The sequence below is a fragment of the Anser anser genome (genome assembly GCF_964211835.1).
Source record: "Anser anser genome assembly, chromosome: 5".
Classification (NCBI taxonomy): Eukaryota; Metazoa; Chordata; class Aves; order Anseriformes; family Anatidae; genus Anser; species Anser anser.
This window is the reverse complement of record NC_139725.1, coordinates 8,934,527-8,956,289: the sequence shown is the minus strand read 5'-3', so window position 1 is coordinate 8,956,289 and position 21,763 is coordinate 8,934,527. Positions and strand designations below refer to the sequence as shown.

The following is a 21,763-nucleotide window of genomic DNA, read 5'->3' as shown; positions in this document are numbered from 1 at the left end:
ATCACTTCCTTACAAGTCAACGGCACGCTCTGTGCCACAACACCCTTCCTTACAGGCCGCTCTCTCTACGCGCACACCTGTGAGCAGACGCGCACACAAACCACGCTCCAGTAAGTCACTCTGCCCTTGACCTCTGCTAAACAGCCATGCCGAGAGACCAGCCTGAGTTGCAGACCTGCCATTTAGCTATTTCTTAGCAAGAGGCAACCTGCCAGGTACACTGTCAGGCCCAAAACGGCCCTAAGCACGGGCTTGTTTAGCTGCCCTCGGCTCCCAGAGGCCAACTATGCGAAGGGAATCCAACCTCACAGGACTTCAGCAACTTCTCTGGCTCCTGGCATGTGCCACTCACTTTTCAGCTCCCAGCCTGATGGCAAAAATGCAATTCCAATCCAAGCATGATGGGTACACGCTTATATGTGGAGGGACAACTGCAGTATGGTACAAAGGGAATTCGGCCTTGGGACATTTAGTATGGCTGGCCACCAGTTTAACAACATGTCAAAGCTACACACTGAGGATAACACAAAGTACAGCTTTTTGTTCTTTTTTTTTTTTTGAAGTAAGGGCAGTGCTGCTGACTGCACAAATTATGCTGTGATCAACACATCACTATGCAAAACAGAGGGAAGCGTTAACCATGAGGACCCGCTGTCTCCTGGATTTTCCCTGGTGGCTCCCAGCCCATGATTCTCTGTTCATGTTTGTCCCACCAGACTCTGATGCACGGAAGAGAACAACTTGAGCCAGGAAACCTATAAAGATTATTGCCTTCACCACCCATCCCTCTGTCTGATCTTGGAAAGACCACTATTTACAGGTTAACAGATTAAGACACACAAGCTCAGGTCTTGTCCCTGCTTAAAAGTCAGAGTGTAAAAAGTGAGTCATGAACTGTTTCACGGATAGTTGTCAGGGATAAGGGAAAAAATGGCTTTCTTTCTGTCCCACTAATCCAGAACCTATACCGCAAGCCTACAGAAGGTCGGCCATTCACCTCCTTTCTATTGCTCCCCATTTCCACAGAAGGTTTTCAGTCAAACTTCTTTCCAACCCCCTTCCCAGTGCAGCTGCACTAACAACTGTCCTGAGCACGTGAAGGCTCCACGGGTGGGAATGACAGCCCAGAAGGCAGCACTCACAGGACAGCTCGGACTCACAGCCCTAGATGGGCCCAGCTGTTCTCCCGTGCCCTCCTTGCACTTGCAGTGGCACGGGCACAGCCGTGGACTAGCCCTGGAAGTCGTGATACCTCCATCAGCCAGTTCAGCCCACCGGGCTGTCAGAAGAGCCCACGCTCAAGTAAAGCAACAAGAGCATTTGGGCACAGCAGGAATGAAGGCTGTGGGCTGGTCCCACCAGCAGAAGCTACGTGTTGGATTGACGCAGCCATTTTCTAAAGCGCTAATCAAGTGGTTTTTTCTCCTATTGAGGCTCAAATAAGAAACTCCCTGGTCTAATGAGAATTTTCCCTACTTCCAGACACTGTTTAATCTTGTATTGCATGTTCGAATCCTAGACAGCTCATTTTGTCAGAGACAGCATTGGGCCTGGATGGGAAGCAGACTTCCTGAACAGACAAATTAATAGCAAACAAACAAAATGAATGAAAAAAGAAAAGCAATTAACTTAAATATATATTGAGATAACGAGCCCTGACCAGTTTCTTTATTGTGCTGTATTTTGCAACCTTCTTCACACATTACTTCTCCCCTCATCTTCTCAGCTCTAACCACCTATGCTCTTTTGTTACTCCGTTTTTTTTTATCCTCCTTGAACTAAATTGTATCCCTGTATCTCACGTACTTATTTGAACTTCAAAAGCAGCACGTGGACGTACTATATATGAAAAATAGTTATGCTCAGCTCAGCTTTACAGTCTTTGCTTTTCTTGTAGTTTTCCTACAACCACTTCATTTTTTTTCCGCGGGGACACACTGACAGGAACGCCACATTAACTGACAACTCCACGAGAAGAACATTTCAATCAACCATTACAACTAAGAATCAGACCTCTAAAATCCCACAGCCAGATGCTGTTTCATGCCCTTCCAGTAACCCTACAGCACGGTTATCACTGCCACTTCTTATCTTATCGCCATTTCAAACATTGTCTGCTGTGGCCAGACAGAGTCAGACCTAAACAATGATGTTAAATGAAGACTTCCTCCCATGGCAGTCTTGAACTTCTAATGAAACTGATCACTCCTTCATGAGATAACAAACCACGTGGGGATTTCACAGGCTTTAAAAACAAAGTCGAAAGAAAGTCAAAAGGAAGCAAGCTCCCAGAAAATTTCAAAGGCGTTACTGCATGCAAACATCCTTTCTGGGCAACAGGTAAGCACCACGTAACATATACGTATATGCATATATCCACACGCATATAGAAACAAATATGTGTTTTGTTGTTGTTGTCTGTTTTACTTTTCTTCATCTGTTAATAACAAAAAGAAAGGAGAGTCAAATTTTCCTCTCTCACACCGGCTGATCAGAAAAGAAATTGAAGGAGGCTTTTTGGCTCCTAGATTTTAAAAGGCAGCTGAAGTGACTGGGAATTTTCCAGAGTAAAGAACTTTGTTTTTGATAATTTTGTTAAAATGCAGACAACACTGCACTAGAAAGTGATGTCAGTTAGAGAAAATTATTTTTGCAGCATTTTTATAACAGTAAAAGGTCTGATAAATATGGAAGGAAACAAAACCATAAACCAAGGAAGGAGCAAGACTTTTGTATCCAGTTTTTCTCTATCTGGCTTGCTTGCTGTCAGAGTGTAAGCTTTTTTTACCAGCATAATCTGTGTCCTCAATTAGGTGGCTTTGTTAACATGATTAACAGTAGAACTATACTAGCATACTTTACTAAAATAGATCTGGCTTCTGATCAAACTAACTGCCCTGTGTGCCAGGGGAGCCACAGGTAGGAGCTCTATATGAAGATTAAAGGTTTTCACGGAGATGAAAGCATCCTGCCCACGGCTCCATGGTACAAAACCCATTTGTCACCCACCCCATCCTGCCGACTCAGCTTTAAGTTGGACAACGCTGGCTGCCTGCAGCTCGCCCAGGGGCCTCCACAATGGGACATGTCCAGGGTGGCCACCCCACAGCTCCAATCGGGGCATTTCCTCTCTCAATCCTCGTGGTGCTGCTCGTGCCATCACTGCTTCCCACCCATCTCCATAGGTGTGCTCAGGCCCTTCAGGACATAGAAACCACCTCAGATTACTCTTGTAAACCTTGAACAATGGTGAGAAATTCTTCAGCTCTTGTGTTTGGGAATTACACAGAAGTCTTGTGTGGACTTTTGAATTGCCAAGATTTTATCTTGGCAATTCACCTCCACACCGAACTCCAGGCCACCCAACACAAGGCACACAAGCCACTAACCTCCTAGCTGCGTCTCATCAAGCACTTCTGCACACAAGCTGCGAAGGCAGCCACGCATGAAGCGTGGCTAAGCGGTACGGGCACAGTTTGATAACCTCTCCTTTCCGCAGCAGTGCCGGCCTCAGCCGCTCCCAGGCCCCTCTTGCTGCCTTGGTTCCCGTGTGTTCCCTTCCCTCCAGGGATTATTTCCAGCTCCTGGTTATGTCACACATACGGCACTGACGGGCGAGAGCAGAACAGCACCACAGGCAGAGTAGAGGTGCTCACGCTGGCAGTACCTCCGCCGCAGAACAATGGGGGGCAAAAAAGCCCTCACAAAACCATGGCTTCACGCATCCACTGCCGTTATGAATTTAGCAAGCAAGAGCTTGGCCCAGCTCACAAGCCAGTTACGCGGGACATTATTGGGACTTTATTTTGAGCAGCTTAAAACAGCCCCAGCTGCAGCCCGCAGGCAGCAGAGCAGCTCGGTGGTGCCGCAGCGCAGATCAGACTGCTGACTGAAGGACGTGCTGAAGTTGCTAGGTGTGGAAAGAAGAGACAAGCAAATGCTTTGCTAGCTTGGCTTCACCATGCAGCTAGTGTCATGTAGCAGGAGGGAGTATTTTGCCCTTTTTATCAATGCAGCTCAGTTTAAAAATATATTCCACATCTTACTGTTTCCGCAAAGATAACGAAGACTTAAACTCAAATCTTAGTCCCAATGAAACCAGTCTCAAAACTTCCGTGCAGAGGTCCCACTTCACAGTTTCAAAATATTTCCCCAGCAATAACAACAAACTAGTCTTTTGAATGCATACAATGAGGTAAGTAGCTTACTGAAAGCATTACGTTAATGAGTTCTACCCTATTTATTTTTTTATTTTCATAAATATTTAGGTCAAGTGCTGCACAGCAGCATCACTAAAAGCTTCTTCATTCACTCCCAGAGTCAGGAGCAGCCACTCTCTTACTGAGTGCAGGGAGGAGGATGAGGAAGCAAGTAAAGCTGTCAATACCGAGTTGTCTGTATGCTATCCCTTTGTAAAAATATAAGCACTGTAGAACCTTAGAAGTCCTTTCCAGACATTGTCACTACTAACAGCTAATATAACAGGAGATTTTAAGTCAAATAGTATATTAGCCAAAATAACACCAATAAATAGCAAAATTCCAAGGCTTAGCATGAAAATAAAAAACACTAATGGTGCACAGTGCAGCTTGTTCGTACCATGTGCAGTCTAGAATCATGCATAATGTAACAGTGCAACTGCTAACAGCAGGCTCACAGAAGATAATTTACACTTGTTTTTATGGACATGAGGAACTGATCTTTGAAGTTGTCCCTAATGAGATTCTGCTTGGCCCTAACAGCATCCTGAGAGAATGCACTGGTTTTCTCCCCTGCATCCGGTGCATATTTATAACGCAGAATACAGACTTATCTAAATTGCACATGTGAACTGTTGTCTCCCCATCCCATCTCAAAGTAAGATTCTCACAGTGAGGGAAATACCTGCTAATACGTCTCACTTCAGCCTCAAGTCTTTTGGTGATTACCCATGCCACTTTTGCTAATTATCAAAAGATACACAGGGGTTAATGAATAAGGTTTTTATTTGCTTTGCACAGTTGAACTCATAACTTAGTTAAGCTGCCAGGTAGGTCGCTGTGAGATCACAGCTGTATCACACATCACAGAAGACATCCAAGGAACAGTCATAAGGCTCTTTAGAGAAAACAGAAGCGTAGCTGCGTAATGAATCAGAAAACTTTATTTCATGAACACAGGCAGCAGCATGAGGAATACAAACAGAAAACATCTTTTGGTGTGTCATATGTAGCCACTGCATTAATACCATACCCACCTGTTTTTGAAGGTCCTTTCACTTAGGAGATCTGCAAGCCATTGAACCAACATCATCAAATCTCAACTTGCAACTAAGTGCAGTAGCCACAATGCCTTCTACATCCAGGAGGTATTGTGGTATGACTGCAGCAAAGTGGCAACAGGTAAAATGCTTAACGCTCCCAGTGTGAGGGAACAAGAGCAGACCGGAACTCTGACGTGCTCTGACAAGTTAAACAAGGACAGCCTAAGTTTTACTCTCTCTTCCATACTTCTCTCAGATACAGCCACCCATACAGCAAGGTTCTGGACCATCACTGTTTCAAGTCAAGGTATTCAAGTAAACTAGAGCCAGTCTTCATTTTGATTAATATACTGAAGTATAAACTCATGCAGTTCAGGAAACTTCTTCATGCTCCATTCATCTGCTCCTGTCTTCAGAAGGGTGCTAAATTCTGACAGCTGGGGATGGTAACTCCAGGTCGCCACCGCTGTAGCTAATATATAACATACTTAAGTTATGCCATTGTTAGCGAGTCACTGTTTTGACACCTAGCGCTCTGCCTTTTTCTGCTTGGAAAACGCATACATTCTTTGTAAAATCCATACATTCTTGGAAAGTACTGGTCAGCACTGTTCACGCACTACAAATACACAGCATACAGTTTAAGATTAGGTGACTCACGGGACACATATAGCAGGATACCTGATTTTTCATTTAGAGCTTAGTGTCTAATCTGACCCTAAACAAGAGAAATTTTATAACTCAACAGCTGTTTGCTGCCTTAAAAAAAACAAAACCCACAAAGGACTCTGTTTTAGTTCATATAAAGATGTTCACATAACAAAAACCAGCACTGTAATGGACGTTCTCTGAAGAAACTCTAGTTTGAATGGGCACAGAGACTAATCTCCCCCTCGGTTCCACGTCGAGTCCCTACAGGTAAGAGACGAACGACAGTCATTTGCGGGGAACTTATGAGGGAAGCTTCAACAGTAACTACAATAGCTCTGTGTGCATATGTGGAGAAAGAATTTGTTCTCAGTGCACTGACACTTCTCACAAGCACATGAAGCCCAGCAGAAGAAAAATTGTAAAGAATAAAAAAAAAGTGCATCTTTAAAGCCATCAGGTTCTGGGCACAGTACTGAAAGGTTCAGATGACCTTGCCTCAGTATGTTAACGTACAACCTCTCGGTCAGTATTGCGAGATTCCCTTGTGAACAACTACAAGGCATAAGACCAGAAGCTCAAAATCTAAAAAAGCTTTTGTCAGGAAAATAATAAAACACACAAAACTGAAAGACAGACTCTGATACTGACGCTGTAGTAATAATGTGTCATACATTACTTCTATGTTCCATGCTACGGCAGGATTGCCTTTAAACACATAAGCAGACAGTAAAATCATAGCAAATGAGATACAGCTGCAAGGTGTGCTAAGAACTATACTTCAGGCCAACTTCTTATCTCTGGTTATTCCTGAGTATTTGAGATCAGTTATCTGTTTCTCGTCTTCCATTTATTCTGCTTCCTGCTTACCACCACTGCATTAGTCACCTCCGGTACATTTGTCTCACATTTTATTGGACAAGTGTCTGGACCCTAAAGAAATGGCATTGCCTCTTTATAACTAGATATCCGAAAAATCACCATTTCTTGTACCAAATCTCCTACAGACCTCAATTTCATTTGAATCAGAAAAACTTCTGCCAGCTTCCTCACTCAGTGTTTCAGTTTACCCCTTTTAACTCTACGCTGAATAAAGTGAGTCATAAAAGGTCTTTCCCGTTCTGTAGAGTGATGTCTTAAAAACCCTCTAAGAGGAGTACTCACTGAAAATAATGACTCGTGCATATCACAGTATTAAATGATAGTATGAACAGACTACCAAGAAAGCGAGGTGATCCAAAGTTAATTTTCAACTTAATATTCCTCTTGCCAATCTAGCCTGAATGCAAGGATTCTTTTCTGGAAAAGATGCCCTGAATTAATGATAACTAAAATGAACAAGCCTGAAAACAAAATGAAATCGTCCTAATAGACTATTTAATTTCCTTGAAACCGATATCAGGATTTCCTTTCTCCTCTGGCTCTGAGAAAACGAAGACTTACATACTCTTTAAAAATACCCTCTTTTCTTGAAGGCGTAAAATTTATGCTAATAGATAACTAACAACAAATGATGAAAACTCTAAGAGCTAAAGGTCTTCATTTTGTTGCCAGGATGATGTATCAGGTTCTGAGACAAACAGTTTGTGTGATCCTTCCATTAACATAGTGGCACTCGCAAAGCTGCAATGCAAAGCAGCCTAGCAAAACACCACGTCAAAGGTCACGGTGAAAAAAACAAAACAAAAACCACCATGTGTACCACCCCTAGAGGATTATCATCATCATTTTAATTCTCAGAAGGTGTCTGAAACTTGTATTGCAATACTTTGTCTGTATAGCCTCATTATACTGCAACATTTCTAGCAGAAAAAACATCTAAGAACTTTGTACAAACAATTAAAATGCCATCTAAAAGATCCAAGAATGCAATATGAGCCGTAATTCTCCCTCAGTAACCCAAAGAGCATGTCCTAAGTGGGAACATTTTTACTTTCAAGGTATAGAATAATAATAACAGAACGAAATTAGTTGTTCCTATAAACATGCCTTCCTTTCAAAGCTGTGAGCATTGTTTAACAAGATGATGGGAAAATCAAATTGATGTCAGGAGAAATATAATAAAAATGAAAAAAATACATAAACAACTTTCAAGTAATTGCAGAGATTATACCTGAGTTTTTTTTATAAGATGTTTGTAATTTTGTGTTTATTTAGTTTTAATTTTTTCTTTCCTTTCCACCAGGAGGGAAAAGTAAATGCCTGGCTGACTTAAAATTTACAAACCAAACAAGTCATAAAGGCAAAATTTCCTTTCTCTTTAATATATCTTAATTATCACAATCTTATATGTACACACTATTAACAACCAGAGGAATGTAATTCCTTGAAGATAACTTAAAATTGAGGGCGCCACTTAGTCTGGCAGCTAAGAAACTGGTACTGTCCCCCTGGAAGCAATAAGAGCGTCACTAAGCCCTGCATTTAAAAAGTATAGGACTGGGCTCCAATTTACTTAACACGCTGGACCGCATGAAATTACAATTCTGAACAATTTACTTAACACGCTGGACCGCATGAAATTACAATTCTGAACAATTCTCATTTTCCCAAAAACTACTTCACCATTCAAAGGAGAGAAAGAGAACCCTTTGGTAATTCTAACCAAAAGTGAATGTACTTACAGAAACAAAGAAACCCAGAGTAATTAAAAAGTAATGACTTTTTTCTTTGTGCTCCCTATATAAAATCAGCATGAGGGAAGATATACTGGACCAGCACCTTTTCCTTCCCATAAAATGATACAATAGCTAAACATTTAGGAGTAACGTGCTGACCCTGATGCTCCCAGTCACTACACTCAATTCCTTATACCAGAGAAATTGTAAACGTGGTAAATAGCAAGTTTCCTGGCTTACAGATACATCAGATAAAGTCCCTCTATCATACTCCTTTCTCCTTCCCTCCCCCATCCTCTCTCCATCTGCTGCCCTCCTGGGAAGGGAGTGCTACACTTAATGGCTGTCTGCTTTTAAGTCTAATGTGCTGGATAGAAGTTAATGCCCAGTACAGTAAGTGGGTACTCTGCTGTGAGCAAGCCTCGAGTCCTGTTTTTTCTTGCCAACATCTACCGGAATCTTTGCAGCCCTATGTCAAGCAGCATGCAAGGAAGATGGGGTCTTGGAATATTAAGTCTGCAACTTGTGACATAAATAAATCTTACAAGATACCATAGCACAATTGTTTAAATAATCTTTTGGTAAAAACAAGAGAGTTGTGATTTTCTTACCTGTCTCTCTTAGTTAACCTGGCAGCTTAACTAAGTTATGAGTTCAACTGTGCAAAGCAAATAAAAACCTGTCTGTTTTCTTACCTATATCAACATAATGTGTATGTAGAAAACATGCCCACTATAAAAACAGGGGCATTTCCCTACCAACGGGGAGTACGCATCTAGCAAACTACCTATCTGTTGATATCCTGAACTACAAGACAAGAAATGGGCTGGATCCCTTTGAGTTATGAAAAGGGTGACCAGATTCTGGGATTACGGGTTGACTTGGTCTTTAGCCATCCTCTCTACCATTTCCTCCTCGGCCCCAACAGAAAGCTTCAGCAGCAGCATACAACACCAATGCTCATCCACCAGCGTTTACGTTTTGGCCAACCTTCATGCTGCAAAGCATGCAGGACACAGAGCTGATGTGGTGGGAGGAATCTCCGGGTGCATGGAGGATAAGACCAAGCTTTATGGTCAACCTTTCAAGAGAGAAATAAAAGGTACAACTCAAGGTACCTAGCATTTACTGTTCAAAATCCAGACTTGCAGTTTTCTGCTCTTACCACTTGGTACCGCTCCTGGCATGTTACCAGTACTGTGCATGTTACTGGGTACAAGATTATCATATGCTGACTTTTTGTTTGAATGAGATGTCAAAATAAAAATCATTAAATGAAGTCTAGTCACATTTATTACATGACAGAACTGTTTTGACTGCAGTGTTTTAAACACATACACATTTTAGCCCCAGACTCCCCACTCTATAATTAAAAACAACCAAACTCAGTATCACAAAAACTTGCCCTCTGCAATAAACAAGACCTAAAAATTGCAATCTTAACAGTCCATATTAAAACTGAGAGTAAATAGGCATGACCTCAATCTCCAAATCCCATTAAAAAAAAAAAGCTCTTTGTATCTTCTGAAATACCTTCTATGAAACACGTGAAGGTACATATGCAGACAAACTTACCTCCTTCCTCTATTTGGCACTGGTCTGCACGTACACATCACAGAAAAAGATAAGAAAGCCGGTAGGAGGCCTTCTGCAAGCAGAAGCAGTCATGTTGAAGTCCATGAAACTACAACTGTAGATGCCAAGCATGATTCAAACCACTGGGAACAACAAGCCAATGCTTCCAGAACCAAAACTGACAACTCACTGGAATCGTTTCTAGGGACCTGGAAAAACCTGGTGTGAAATAAAAGCGAATGATTTTTCCATACCAGACTGACATTCAGCTTTTTCAGCTAGCACTCATCGCTTGTGACAACACAGGTAACCCCTACACCAAACTTTACTATTTCTTCAAATAAATAGCTCACTGTAAGAGACGCACGTTTTAAAGAAATCTCCCTGCCTCACTGAATTTCAACTGTGCTTAAGTGTGTCTACTTTCTCAAGTTATGCCAAGGCATTTTACAGAGTTCTAAACCAAAACTAATCAAACGCTCTGTTTTGGAAGGAAACATGCTGACCCCTTTGTTCCTAAGTTTTTCTATACACACCCATGCTTTGCAATTGACTCTACTGCTAGAGCCACTTATGGCAGCTCGAGATCAGAAATGGAAACTCCAAAATATCAGTGCAACATTCAGTACGAAGTTCATGTTCATCACCATTATTTGAAATAGTCCCATATCAAACGTAAGCAAATAAGCTGAATATAGTCACTTAACATATAACATAAACCTCTAAATCTGCACTGTTTGCAGGGCTTTCCTTCTGTTTATTTGTCTAGCCAGATAGTCAAACAAGGATTTGTAAAATAAACCAACAAGATGTGTCATGTCACAGGTAGCTGCGGCACTTCCCCTGGGCTTCGAATAGCCACCTGTCACTGGGAACAAGCTCCCTCATCCCCTCTGGCAGGCAGGGCTGTCCTTGTTCTGCCACTAAGTGAAATGAAAACCATGAGCCCAAAACAAAGATGGGTGTACCAGGGCAAGGCCTGAAAATTTGGTGAAGTATTGACCCCCTGACTGGAAAGAAATCTATGCTCTAGAAGTTGTTTCACCAACCAGATCACACCCTCACCCTCCAGGTGTTAATCTACAACCCGCTGCCTTCACATTGCCCTACTGCCCTAACTTTTTTAAATAAAGTGACACGCTGCCAGTGGCAGTACAACATTGTGATTATGAGGTATATAATCACAACATTGTCAACCTACCTCACAGCGAAGTGCTCCCTCAGTGAGCAGTTCCCCTCAGGCACAGGATCCTGTGGTAGGGACCATTGCTGCAAAAAGCATTCTTGGTCAGATCCCACCACAAACTTCCCCGAAGATAAGAACTAATTGTGCACTGTACATAACCATGAAGCCCAGAGTCCGCTGTCACTCATTATGATTGAACACTAGAGAAACGACATGGGAAAGACTATAATGTAGGATCAGACCATATAATGAAAATTTCCATTTGTAGTGCTCGGCTACTGAAACGAGGCCTTACAAATAATGGACTTGTCACTGAAGGCTTCTTTGGACAATTAATACAGCATGAAAGAACGTTAACGTACGTGTGCATAAAAACCAAACCACTTTCTTTCTCCCTCTGAGGGTTTACCACAGGGGCTAGACTGACCCTACAATGTGCTGTTCTAGGACCATGATTTTGTCAATGAGGAAGTCGAAGGAACGTTCACCTGCTCCTGTCCTTGCCCCCAGCTGCCATGCAGCCACGCTCACGGCCCTCTCACCTCCGCCAGCTGCACGCGCACCCCTGCCCATGAGGCTGCAGCACCAGAGGTCGCTGAAAGCAGGCGGGGGGCAGCAGGCTCAGCACTGGGGTCTGCGTGCCTGGGGACTTCACCCCTCCCAGTCCACGAAGTCACCAATGGGCCATGTTTTCCTGTTCTGACCACCACGGCAACTGCACGCAGCCAACAGCTCACACGGGGACCAACCGGTACCCCAGCTGACTGCGGTAGGTGCGGAGACCGCTCCGGCAGCCTGCTCCAACCAACACTGGCAGTCAGCAGTTTTACCACCCATTTAAACCAGATCTGGCCTCCATCTTAGGACAACATAATTCAGGAATATAGTAACCGATGGAGAGCTGGTGACGAAACATTATTTTAAACCTGTCCTGCATTTATTAAAATAATATTGGCACTTTTAGAGCATCAGTCTTCCAGGGATGTCAAAATATTTTTAAAGGTAGGTCGGTATGGGTCCTTTCTACAGTGACAAAAATAAAGGTCAGAAACTTAATCAATTCTTCAAGAGAGATTAGCATGATATGACTGAACTGTATAAACACGTTATAAGGGGGCTAAATTTGAGCTTTAATTACAAAACTGCAAGCCATATATCACCTCTGCACAATGTTCACTTTCAGCATGCTCCACTCAAGCATCTCAAAAGGCTTTAAATATAATTAAACTGTACCCTCATGAAAAAAAGTTTTTCATTTTGCATCTGAAATTTAAATTGAGAATACATCTTATGCTTAGATTTTGCAAAATACATCATTTAAAATCATTAAGATCAATAGAAATCTTTCATTATTTAAGCCCACAGAGACACAGACACATGCACATGCTCCAGTAAAACATTTACTTAATGACAATTAAAATTAGCATCTTTGCAACTCAGCTTCCGTTGTTCTAGAAAATGCAATCAGTTAATGGTCCTCTTCTTGAGCAGGGACTATTTATTTTGGGACAGCTGTAAGGATTCTCACCTACAGCTGTCCTCCCCTCCTTTCTGCTGGAATCCCCACTGGCACAGGGAGAGCTCAGCTGCTTCAGAGGCAGCTGCTGAATGGCTGCTGCTGTCTGCTTCGTGGGCTAAGAAAAACAGGTTTGTTTTACTTAATGCAGCACGTTGTGAACTGCTGCGTTTCAGCATCCACCCTTGCCACTGAGGGACCAGCGAGGGATAGGAGACTCAAACTGCACCAAGGTAAGCTAACCATGAGCCAAAGGCCCCGTAAAAATCACTGTGAGACAGAAGTAAGGCTCAAGTTTTAACAACGCTTGCTCACTGTACTCCTGTTTTCAGTATTAAAGCTTAAATACAATTTGTTTGGGGCAGTAAGTTTTTTCAACTTTTTTGGAAAAGCAGTGAAAAGCAACTACGATGCTCAGAAGCTACATATGCTTTTGTAAGAAATGTTATTTTAAAGGCAGAGCAACAGTCGGCACCAAAGCTGTGATTCCCTCGTCACCTCAATATCATCTGAAATAACGAGCCCAGCCACAAAAGGTAATAAATAGATAGATAGCTTAGACTGAATATCTGTATTTTCTCAACTAATATTATTACATGGACAGACTCCACTATTCTGTAAACATCAAACAAGTCCATACTCTACTAGTGTCGGTCTTTCCCCACCCCCTTGAATATCACACACCTTATATGAAGCGAAAGTTAAGAACGTTACCAACAGAACGCACAGATTTTCTACTAATCCCACTGGGAGTTTATAAAACCCATTAAATGCAGGATGGTTTCCCCAAGAGAAAACAACATGCAAGATACTATTTGTCAGGGTCAGTAGTCTAGTAAGATCTTTGAGTTATAACTGTTTAAGGCTTTGCCACAGATGAAATTTTTTTCTTCTGTGACTATACAGCTACATTTTTATATTACTATTATTATTATTATATACTCACGTTTACATACATCCACACATTTATGTACTTTATTCAACTATATATAATGTTCTACTAATATAAAATTCTATGTTTATACTCTATTTTAAAATAAGAATATTCACATAGGGAATTGCTCTAGTACAGAAAAGGCAATAAAATTATATAGTTACAGATTGTTCAACGCATCTCCGCTTGTGAATAAACTCATTTAGAAGACTTTCTCTTGCACTGAAACCTCTTTCTTTCTTACTCCCCTAGTACTGAACTTAAACCGTCCCAGAGTACAAATGTATACTCAGAGAATCCTAAAAACAAGCCACTGAGCCGTTCTGGTGAAGTCTGAGGAAAGCTAATGAACTTAATTAGAATTCTTCTAAATGGATCAGCCTGCAGTAGCTTGGGCTACAGCTAGTTTACCTTCACAGGACTCATACCATCAGCAGCAGAGCCCATCAAAACAGGCGTTTCTTACCACAAATCCAAGATGTTTATTTCACTCTCCCCTTTTTTCCCTGAAAGTGATTAGATGTTGTACCCAATAGGAAGGTTCTTCCCTCTGATTTGAACTTAAGTAAACAATTTTCAATTTCGGTTTGTCCCATTTTCTTCTCAGCTCCTTTCCACCGGCCTGAGGGAGGAGGAAAAGGTGAGATGGGAAGGTTCCGCAAAGCCAAGCCACACTGATTTCTGCTAAATTAAAATGGTTTAAAGATCCACTATGGTGGTTACTGTAAAGTTGTAGAGTTTAAAGAAAAAGGTCTTACCAAAAAAAAAAAAAAGAAAAAATATACTCAATGAATTCAACTATCTTCAAAGTTTAGTCATTTTCACTTTTTCCTTCTGTTTGTTTACTGTAGCAGAAATTCTCTGCCCTCTCTATTTTGAGGCTGTGGTTTCACAGGCAAAGCCTTCTGCAGCTTAAAGCCTATCTTCCCCAGCTGTCAGATCCTCCCGCATGCACTGATTCCCTCCCAAGGCTGCATCCTCCTGCTGTTCGCCAGTATTGTTGGCACCACTGACTGGCCTCACATAGAACATACTAATGGTCTAAACAAGTTTGCAAGCGTTCTTTTCTTTTTACACTTATTACCTGGTAGAACTCCCCCTTCTTTTTTTTTTTTTTTTTTTTTTAAAGCCCCTCTGGTTGTCAGACCAGACTCATTCTGGAGCCCTCTGAGTCACTTGTGCTGCAGAACAGAGAGGGCAGCACCACACCGAAGGAGCAAGAGGCATTTTCCTAACAAAAAAATGGGAAAGTACAAAGACATTCTGAAGAATACTAGTCATCAAGAAGCAAAGAAAGGTGCATTATCATTGTTATTATTTTACAGCTGCCCTTTAAAACAGGGAACTAAGGTAGTGCAGTTAATTAAAACTAGGTGAAAATATTCAAATGCAAACATTTAATAACATCTTCAGACAATTAGGGAAACCTGTGGGTGGGGGCATCGCCTCAAGATGTTCAAAAATTTAAGATGGTATCTCTATCCAAAATAAACTTACAGTAAAAATTGTCTTCACAGCACCTGCTTAAACATTAATTAGTACAGAAATAAAATAGGCTGGACAAAATGATATAAAATTTGTACTACACCGGAGTCCAAGTAACTCACAAAACTACTGTCAGCCAGGCTAAGCAAAGGGAGCTTTAATATACTGTTATTTATCTGATGGTACACTTAAAGGGATTCACGAAGAAACACTGGTGTAAAAATACATATAAAGACAGTAAAAGACAACCATATCCCTGCTGATTAAACTACATGACACTATCATGTGAAAGGCACTAAATGAAAGCAGGAGAAAGGATACGCCTCAGGGAACAGGAAGTCTAATTTCAGTATTTCTTTAAACATCAGTTTTACACTGGTGATATCCCAAGACTTAATTTACTTCATGTGAGATAAGAATCTGGCCCAATGAATACTAGACACAAAAATGACTCAATATATATGCCAAAAATCCAGTTCCTGCCTTTGCATGTGAAGATGCATATGCATTAAAAAAAATGACTTTTTAAGAAATTAATTCCTTTAGGAAATAACAATGTCCTTAAACTGCATCCAGCCACTCATTTATGGTATGCAACAGGGCCTTGCAGCAATAGATTGCCCCACTATTTACATACACGTCATAATGCTCAGTTTCTATGTTGTTTTATTCATTTCTCAATACCCCGAGATTTTTAAGTTAATTTTTCACTAAAAGAAGAATAAAACCTCCTCAAACTCCCTCTTTAAAAAAAAATGCATGCATTACCTTCAGATAGCAAAACAGAAAACAATCCTGGCAACTGCAGCAATGTGGTACTAGCAAAGATACAACATGATAAAAAATAGATCACGGTTTCTTTGTCAATATTGCTTTTACTAATTTTCTGTTCAGGGTTTCTTGTTTGGTATCTTCTCTCAGAAATATGCACAATGCTTCCATTATAAAATACTGGGAGTAAGTAAGAACCCTGTCCCCTCTCTCAAGGTACAACATGCTCTAAGTTTTCCTACTCAGAAATAACTCTTATGTTCTTACCATCAAACAAATCCATACCCTTAGTCATATCTTCATTTCTTGCTTTCCTCTGCCCATAGCTCTAGACACTCAGTATGATCCTATCATCTTTTTCCTCAACAGGTTTTCCAAAACCCATAATTTGCTATCCAGACCTACACCCCAACTCACCTCCTGTATGGCAATATTTTCTTTGATCTGTTTTAACTCTTTCAGACTAATCCTCTTTCATTCTTTTAAGTTTTCGTCTCTCTTTTAAGAGAGGGAGACCAAAACATCATATGCCACACCCTTGAAACCAAACTAAGAAATTTAAGAATGCTGCAGTATTTCAGTTACTCTTTTAAATACTGTCACTATGTCGTACTTTATAGTTTCAGCATTCGTCAGGTGTACAACTTCTCTAAACAAGTAAAACATCTTTGAAAATGTCTGTCAAATCAATATCATTTAAGAGATAGACGAGTTATTAGGGAAGTAGTTGTATAGTTATTTGTGCATTTTTGAACCAAAGCACAAATAATTCTTAAAATGCTGAATACCACACTTAGTTGGTCCTAAAATCAGCTCCCACTGAAGTCTGTTGTCAATAAGAAGGGGTTCTTTAAAACTGCTTTCTAAATCTCTATTGTTTGCTCTGAATTCGTTCTCTCCACAGAATTTGTGCTTAACGTCAGTCAGAAGTGCAGTCTGGAGTGCAAAACTTGCAATAGAAATTTGCCGACAAAAGATCTGAACAGTGAATAAGAAATGGAAATATTCCTAAAGGCAGAGTTACAGCATCTTTGCAGTAATAAATCAAATGTAATTAATGAAGAAACTTTTTCAGTCACATGCACAACAGAGCCTCCAGCATCCTTCCTCGGGAAAATTCCTTTACGGAAGATTGTAACCACATGAAATCCTATTAGAAGGTGCTGAACTCCTACATTGTGACTCTTCCGGTAGGCTTCTACATAACAAAAATGCAATGAAGTACCCTACAACTTTTTCACTCTTATTATGCAAAATCCTTATCAAATTCAATAGTGTGACATCACTCAAAATCCTGACTAACAATGGCACACAGGAGGTCAAGAGATGTCCTCTTTGTTTTAGTTTCAAGTGCTTTCCAGTCTATTAATGTTAAAAGAAAAAGAACCTTAACAGAAATAACTGATAAAGATCAAACCTACTAAACAATGGGAAGGAAATTCAGAGTTAAAGCTAGTGCTTAGCTTAACAGGAACCATTGTGCCTAGGTACGGGCAGCAGAGTGATCTTGCCAGCCACACAATGCCCAGGAATAACAAGGTGAGGTAAGGGAGCCCAGAGCTCGCCACTTCCCATGCTTGTGGTGGTTTCAGTTCAGGCCATGCCCGTTATTTTAACGCAGTATTTGTATTTCTTGGGAGCAATTGTTCAGCAGTCTCCCACTCCTTTGTGCCCCGGGTTGCGTGGAGCGCAGCATGCGGCACACGTTCCCCTCACAACCAGGAGGACAAAGGACTCAGTGATCAGGGGGGACAATTAGTCCCAATTAGGCCTGTTTCGCAGCTGAGTGTAAGGGGCGGGGGAAGGGAGCTTAAATTTTCAAGCCATGGGTCCCTCAGGCAAGTTACAGTGCGATCAGCAAAGTGCCAAGTTTTAGAAAACGTACCCTGCCGTACCTCGCTGAGGTAAGGTTCTGGAAGTCCGGGCATGGCTCCCGAGGCAGAGGCTTTCCTCCAGGAGCTGATGGAGCGATACCTCTCCCACACGCTATGCAGAAAGCCGATAGCCATTTTGCCTATTAGCTAACGTGACTAACCAATTTTTCCAGTTTTCAACCCACTCCTTCAGCAGCAGTTCTCCATTTAAGCACAGACACACACACACACACACAGGCAATATTAGTAATACTTACATATGCACATGTGGAGGCTGGAACCTGCTCTGATTAATGTTGTAGTGTGTAAACGCCTGCGTTGGGTTGGAGCTGTACTCATCCACTGTTATGGTAACTTTGCCTTGTGAAGGAATTCCATGAGCCATCCTTCCTCCTTATGGACATGAGCAATTCACAGCTTCCCAAGGCCAAGAGCGGGGCAGGGCATTGTGTTCCCAGCAGCTCCCGAATCCCAGCAGCAGCTCCTCATCAACGCCGCAGACCTCTGTGAGGAGAGAACAACAGCGCATACTGCTAAAACCTTGAAGGAGACATAAGCAGGCACAGACATTACTCTGTCCTCTCCCCATTTCCACTCAAAGGTTTTTTTCTTTATTTTTATGTACGCATCACCCAACGCTCTATGCATTACTATTCACTATTGTATTCACCACTCCATCATTTAACTCCATCACCATTAAATAGATTAAAAAAAAAAAAAAGAATGCTTAAAATAAGGCTTTATTTACTAGAAATCTATCCGTGTGGAAAGCCCCAGTTAAGTATTCCATACTTACTATCCTTTATTTTAAGTAACATCTTGTGCTAATTGCAACCATGAAAATTAACAAGTGGACCTAGTTTCCTGAAGGACAAATGGCTTCCCGCAAATACACACACTTGTTTTCAAGGCCCTGTTGTAGCTTTACAAAATGAGTTACATCTGAGGGACTTTGGGGAAGCTGACTCAAGGCAGAAAATTCTACAGTTGCACAGCAAAAGGTACATTCAAATACCTTTGAATCAATGTATTTATCTGCCTGGAGCAAGGCTAACATCTAGGCAACACTAACAGAACATCCACGTTACGGTCTACTAGCAATGAAACCCGTTTGGATTCATCATCAGACAGTAATGATTTGTCCGGTAAATTTCAGAGCAATTTCATGCACAACTATTTCTGCATAGGATGAAAGAAATATTTTTGCCTCTATAGGTGTCCTTATCTTTAACTTCTTCCAAGTGCTCTTAAATATACTTTTGCACTAAGGCTGGAAGTGTTCTGCAATAAAAGGATAAGCTGAAGAGCCAGAAACTTCCCAAATCTGAACTCTGTCAAGTTCCCCGCACACAATTTGAGTCTCAGTTTCTTGAATCAATAAACTAAGGTTACCTCAGCTGCCTGCCTTCGGAAGGACTTTGTGAAAATTGATCTGCTTGTATTTGAAGAATACTTTCAAGATGAGCAACTCTTTAAAAGCACTGCTCATGAGGTAGACCCTCAGCTGCGGCACACTACCATCGCTGCAACGACTTCAGTGAAATTATGACACTCTGTATCGGTTGATCTGCTCTTTAGCTGCTTCACACAATAGCAAATTTTTCATATCTGGCGCGTACTTTATAAAACTAAGCCAGCACTTGCTGGAAAGACAAAGAGATAAGAAAGAGAAGAGGATGATTTGATCCCTGGGCATCAAACTAAGCTACTAAAACTAATGTTTTTCCAGTGTGATATTCCTGGACTTCTCTTAGCTCCTAGATCGAAATGTGTTTGCCATGTGTAGCGTTAAACATTTGGAATCTTTGATTTGTATTCAAAATATATTTTTAATACAAAGACTAATTTCCAGTTTGGCATGAAGTACAATAAAAATGCCCTGCAAATGGCAGATGGCCTGCTATAGGCCATTTATTTTATTATTTTACAACCTCGGGCCTACGTAGGCTTCCATATGTTAGCTGGGTTAAGACATTCGGCAACCTTCATTCCAGTAATTGGGTTCTATTCCTCATCTTCTCTATTATTATTTTTATTTTTTTTAAATGCAAGATGAAACTCAGCCATGAAGTTCCCATTTAAAAACTGAGCCATTGGTGAGCCAGTCCATCTCACTACCTAAGGTTGTGGTCTGGCCTTCGCACTAACCCACTCTCCTAAGACCAAGCACAATAGTTTCAGGGGGAAAAATCAGCAAGGTGAGCTTTATTAAACTAAATCTCGGCTGTGTTTTAAGATATGTGCAACAACTGCTTACGAATCATAATGTGGTGGTTACCGTACCAGGTTTGCAGCTGTTTCCTTAATTTCCCTTACAATTATATTTCAGTGTTATTTTGCATAACAGTAAAACACAACACCTGCTTCAAATTGCAGTCCTGTTCCAAGTACTGTAATTCTTTTGAGATACAAACTACGAGGAGCATGCAACACAGAACAGCATAATTGCCCTGCACTGAAAAGTAAATACAAATGAAAACATCTTCCTGTTGGAGAAATGACTGTCATTAACAAGAATGCTCGCCATCAAAGCTCCCAGGAAAAAAAATAAGTTTTTCTTTTACGCTGCAAGAACTTCAGCGTTTGCATAAATTAAGTGGTATGAAAATTACACATCTACGTTACATTTTTGCAATTAAAAGCTACTATATAGAATAACATGTTAAAGCAATAACAAAAATACGTCTGGACTTTCAGAAAAGCTAAATCACACTATTTTCAGTAATCTACTGTACAAAAGGTCAGAGCATTAAGTTTTATATTACAGTTCACTCTCATTGGAAAAAAAAATCCAATTTGTTTGTAAGAGTGAATCATACATAAAGACAATAAGCGTTTTTACAAGGTTTATAACCTTTATGTCACGGAAAGAAATTACCACAACTGGCATAAAACAAATGATAAGAGAATATTCGAATAGCTATATTAGATACTTTAAAGTTGACTTTTGTATGATTTTAAGTATATAAGCTACAATTGCTTCCCACTATGCCAGCCTTTAATCTGGAGAATAAACCTCTATACTTGAATCAAGACAAAGCCAAGCAAAGCATCCTTTTAAAATGAAATTCAACAACAAATGCTGGACTGGAAAAAAAGTAGCTCACTTCTGTGTCAATTCTCTAAATTCCCTGTAGTGCTCTATTTGGTACTACAGCCCACCTAGCAGAAGTGTCTAATTAATGCCTTCTTTAATGAGTTCTCTGAAGAAAATATCAAAAAGGACCTAAACGCTTCTCAACTTTAAAACTAAATGTATTTTAGGCCCAGGGTTTTAAAAAACAAACAAAAAAAGGCTACTTTGCATCACTACCATTCTTTCTCCAAATCTCTTCGAAGATCACACGCAAGAGATGAGTAGAAAAGAATAAAAGTTGCATTATTTCTCACATCTGTCAAGCGAAACAATTTTACGCACTTTATACGATAATAATGGATTACGAATAATTATATGGAAAACCCAAAGAAACAATCGCAGCACGTTGCGGTTCCCCACGTACAGCTTACCCTGGCTGAAACAATCATTTTCCAGCGTGGGTTTGGACTGACAGAGAGATGTGCTATTGTATAAATCTGCTCAGTTTTCAAGGTGCAAACTGCTGTAAGCCTTTTTTTTTTTTTTTTTTTCCATAAAAGGGCCGGCACAAACTTACAGGCAGCTAATTTTACAGCAGGCTACTACTACCAGAAAGCTATCGCACAACATGCCCAGATAGGTCATTTCCGAGCGTGAGGTCGCATTTCACGGCAAACTACACGCGCGAGCTCTGCGTCCGGCCATGTACACGCACACCCACGCCTACGACCACCGCACCCCCCTCGACTAAAATATTTATGCCTTCCTAATCTGAATTTCAAAACCCGTGCCTTCCGAGCGCTACCGCGCCGGAGACGAAAGCCGGGCGGTGCGGCAG

General features: G+C 41.0%; 1 protein-coding gene across 2 annotated transcripts in view; it reads right to left on the bottom strand.

The window, feature by feature from the left end:
- The window catches only part of MPPED2 (metallophosphoesterase domain containing 2), a 200,111-nt gene that overhangs the window by 84,045 nt on the left and 94,303 nt on the right, over positions 1-21,763 (bottom strand). For both annotated transcript variants that reach the window (XM_083838939.1, XM_083838938.1), the window contains exon 6: positions 18,107-18,353. In XM_083838939.1, the coding sequence (XP_083695065.1) occupies positions 18,107-18,234 (128 nt within the window). In that variant the 5' untranslated portion in view covers positions 18,235-18,353. The remainder of the gene's footprint in view (positions 1-18,106; positions 18,354-21,763) is intronic.